We start from the raw sequence: 4,380 nt of genomic DNA, 5'->3' as shown, positions 1-4,380 counted from the left end.
TATATTTTTCATGTTCGTGCATTGTGGAAACCCTGCGATCGAGGAGGCCTAATCGGCTAATCCCTATGGCAAATCAAAGTACGGGCAACATATGATGTCCGTGGAGTGTCTGATATTTTGGGTGCCATTTGGAACAAAGGAATTGTGGTCCTACCTCCTGTTTTCATTTCTGTCTCTAGAATTTCTGTGGTTTGCCCGCGTGACACCCAAACAGGGCCTAGAAGGTGGTTAAGGAAAAAATCCAACTTGAAATCCTACTCAGAAGAAAACGTATAAAATTTAGGAATCCAAAGCATTGGCAATCTGTAAATACGAACAGACAAGGGTAAACTTCCCCCAAAAAAACTTAACTCATTAGCTTATATAACGATGATGACAAGTAGGATCCCACGGCTCATACAATATATTCTACATATGGCATAATACATGCATATCATATTATAGCACTAATTAAATAGACCTAAATTAATCTCCTCTCCGAGACGAGCAAAGCAAAGCACCAGCCGGCCGGCAAGCCGCCGGCCACAGTAGTCGAGCAGCAGGGTGAGCCTACGCCGACGGCTTGCGCACGAAGTAGCGGTAGGCGGCGACCTTCCGCTTCCGTGAGCCGGAGTTGTCGATGGAGAGCACCATCTTGCCGGGCTCCTTGGCCGTGAAGGCGTTGTGCACGGGCTCGTCGGCGGCGGCCGGGACCTTCCTGGTCCTCTCGACGCACAGCGTGTAGCCTCCCTCCGCCGCCGGCACGTACTCCGCCCCGTACTCTAGCTCCCAGCCGCCGACGACCAGGTCCCACGTTATTGTTGCACCGGCCTGCAAATCAAAAACACATCGGTATTCAAATGACCATGCAAATGTACGAGTACAATTACTACTTTACCACTATACAAGTAATTATCTTTTTCGCGCCTGTGTTCTTCAGGAAGCAGCAGCAAATTTCTTATCACGGGCCCTACCACGTGCTCACGTGAGCATTGGACGTACAATCCAAAACAGTGTCCATTTCTTTACAGCGGTTAAAGAGAAGAATCGACTGTTGCCGGAAAAGAAAGAAAAGAATTGACCACTGACATCACTAGCCTAGCCACTAGCGAACAAAAACGAACCACCCTTTTCCGCCACGACGTTTTACGCCTCCGATTAGGGGAACGTAGAAGCTTTGTACTACTATCCGCAAAGATTAGCGGAGGCTTTACCACCAAATTTACCCTAATCTTTTTTGACAGTCCCTGCTAATGCGTACTTGGAGTAGTACTACTGTACTTGAGCAAAACACCGAGCGCGCACTCTTTTCGCTTTCACCACGTCGCCCGCCGCTGCCAGCAGCGACGAGCTGCCGAGTGGTGACAGCGCGTGGAGAGCCGGGCCGTGGCGTGAGCCGTAAACAAAAGCAAAGCTAGGAAAAGAGCGCACGGCCGCTGTCGTCGCCACTACTTTATCCCGTAAAACTCTCACATCAGCACGGCGTCTGGTGCGTCGTGTACGAGGAGAACAAGGACAAGCCGCGGCAGAGGCGTTGCGGTGCCGAGAAGAAACGGAAACGGAACGAGCCAACTCCATTCAAACCTGGCCGAGAAACTCACATGCCATGCCACCGTTCTCTTCTTTAATTAATATTTTATTTTACGTTACTCTTCACGGGAGTGAGCTGTCTCGTGAAGCGGTGGACGTGCGTGCGCAGTGTGACCGGCGTTACAGCTAGCTAGACCCAGCTTTTCCAGGCGCGTGAGCCAGCGAGCCGTCTGAACCCAAGGAAACCCAGGAAACCGGCCCCGTCCCATGCCATGCCCGTGTCAGCCCTGTCTCGCAGCGTCGCAGCGGCAGCGGCATCGGCCACTGCGGTGGTGCTTGACGCAGTGTCCACTGGTGGCATGGCAAGAAGGCTTTTCGCAGTGTTCCACGCCGGAGATTTTTCAAAATTGGTGAAAGGGTGGCCTCGCTCGCCCCACATGCGGCACTGCCATCCATCCACGGATCCTATCTCGTCGAAAGATGCTTGCTACTCCTACCGTGGTAGGTACGCATGGCCTATCCTCCTCTCGATCGCAGTTGAGGTGAAAAGGTAAAAACCAGGAGGAGGAGCTGGAACCAAAGCGCTAGGAGCCAAATGCCTGGGACACGGCGAAAGCAAAGAAACAAAGCCTTGCGTTTGTGCTCTTGCCCGGTAACGAACACACCGGCCGCAATTGTTTAGGCACAAGACGATTTCGGGAACCCGGATGGAGACAGGCACGAGGAGGTGACGGATAGTGCACTTGTAAAGGACTTTTTTTGTGCGTTATTATTTCAGCTGATTTGTACCCTAGTAGTATGCGTAGGGCGACGTAAAATTACTCCTGTGCGACGCAGAGAGCTTCGAGAGGGGGCATGGCGTTGTCGTGTAGGATAACGGGATGTACCTCAATGCCGTCGATCTCTAGGAAGACCTTCTCGCCGCCCTTGATGGTGAACTCGGACGCCGGCTTGGGCGGCCCGTTCTCCAGCTCGCTTGAGCGGCTCAGCCCGCCGTACTGCACCGGCACCAGCTCCGGCCGGATGAACCTGTCAACGGAAACGAGCAACCGCCGTGTCAGCATTCTCGGGACGGAGCGACGACGAGGAAAAGCAAAACTTTAGTTCATCGATTGGAGCTGCGTCCTTACTTGAAGAGCGTCTCCGCGACGTTGCCCTCACGCGCGATGACGAACTTGCTCTTGGTGCGCTCCGTGAGGAAGGGCGAGATCATCGAGAACAGCACGGAGAAGTACCACGGCACGTTCACGAACACCTGCTCGGGCGACGGTGTGAGGTAAATGGCAGGTGTTCGACGAAATGCGAGTCTTAAACCACACGAACTAAGGCAGTAGGGAAAAGAAGGGTACCTTGCGGGCGACCATCTCGGGGTAGTTGTCCTGGAAGAGGGAGAGTATCTGGTTGGACGCGGCGCGGAGCTCTCGCTTCGGCATGTCCTTGAGGTCGGTGACCTGTATGATGGCGTTGACGCCGCCGGGGCGGAGCTGGAGCGAGCGCACGCCGCGCTCCATGATCTGGACGCGCCACCGGAGGAACCGGCTGAGGCGGTCGCCGTCGCCGAACACACGGTCGTACATGTCCCGGTCCTTGAACACGCCGTAGGCGTTGTAGCAGACGGGGTGGCCCTCGCGGTCCCAGCCGTGCATGTAGGCGACGATGCCCTCCAGGTCCTTGAACCCGAGGTCCTCGTCCAGCACGGCGTCGGCGCGGAACTCGGCCCGCCAGGCGGCGCAGCGGAGCAGCATGGCGTGCGCGTCGCGGACGCGGAAGTCCCTGGCGCGGAGGAACTTGAGGAGCACCACGTCGGTGCGTTCGTCGGCGGGGGCGTCGCTAGGCGGGTTGAGCGGCACGCCCCAGATGGAGATTTGGTCCGGGTGGGTGGCGAGGAGCGCCCTGAGGTCGGCGAGCGCGCGGAGGTCCGAGGCCGGGAGCGCCGCGGCCACGTACGAGTCCTCCTTGAAGGAGGCCGCCCGGAGCAGCGCGGTGGCGTCGATGAGGGATCCCATCAGGCTGCGCTTCGCCCCTGGCGAAGGTTTCGGGAGCGCGTCGGTTGCCGGCGCCGGCGCGGGGGATGCGGCGGTGGTCGGAGACATGTAGGCTCTGGTGGAAATGCAGGGGGCGAAAGGTGGCGTTTTTGAAATGGAACGCGACGGGAGTCGGAGTGGAGCGTGGGAGTGGTGTTATGATGGTGGCGTGAGCGTGGTGTGGCCGGCGTCCGCTGTTCTGCTCTGAGCTCACTCGCTCGACTCTCCAGCTGGGTTTTATAATAGGGAAACGGCACAAAGTATGACCCGGACAGTGTGAGGTTGTATGTGTAGTTCGTAGGCTAGATTTGTCTTTTGTTAAAAAGAATTGCGATGTGACGTTTCTTTAACATGTAAAGAGGGAGTTTTATCCGGAAATTGCTTTTGGAGACCGAGCTCCATGAAGGCCTCCAAATGCAAATTTTAAAATTCATGAAAATTCATATTTTCACAATTCAAAAAATCTGAAAAAAATACAAAGATAGATGAAGACATAGTGCACAAGTGTGTAAATTTTTAGGACGAAATACGTCGAAATGAGGGTTGTGCAAAAAAAGACAAATCTGATGCTTTTTAACACATGATACTATTCATCCTTCGAAACCATGAATTTGTCTTTTTTGTACATGTCGCATTTCATCTGAAATTTTACAAACATACGCCTCGCATCCTTGTTTATTTGTACAATCTTTTTTCAGATTTTTTAGAAACCGAATTTTTTTAATTTGAATCTTTAAAAAAATCGGCATGGATTTGTGAAAAATTTGAAGAGGATTTTTTTTAAATAGTGCACAAGCGTGAAATTTTTTAAGATGAAATATGTCGAAATGAGGATTGTGCAAAAGAC

General features: G+C 53.4%; 1 protein-coding gene across 1 annotated transcript; it reads right to left on the bottom strand.

Annotated features, from left to right (window-relative positions):
• Positions 1 to 331: 331 nt before the first annotated feature.
• LOC109760668 (patellin-6) lies at positions 332 to 3,736 on the bottom strand. Its single transcript, XM_020319476.4, has 4 exons — positions 2,859 to 3,736; positions 2,640 to 2,764; positions 2,397 to 2,538; positions 332 to 810 (listed from the first exon to the last, which is right to left on the bottom strand). The coding sequence occupies exons 1-4, from the start codon at positions 3,600 to 3,602 to the stop codon at positions 550 to 552; spliced, it is 1,272 nt and encodes a 423-aa protein (XP_020175065.1). The 5' UTR covers positions 3,603 to 3,736; the 3' UTR covers positions 332 to 549.
• Positions 3,737 to 4,380: the final 644 nt, after the last annotated feature.

Source organism: Aegilops tauschii, chromosome 1, assembly GCF_002575655.3.
Source record: "Aegilops tauschii subsp. strangulata cultivar AL8/78 chromosome 1, Aet v6.0, whole genome shotgun sequence".
Classification (NCBI taxonomy): Eukaryota; Viridiplantae; Streptophyta; class Magnoliopsida; order Poales; family Poaceae; genus Aegilops; species Aegilops tauschii.
This window is presented reverse-complemented; position numbering and strand designations above follow the sequence as displayed.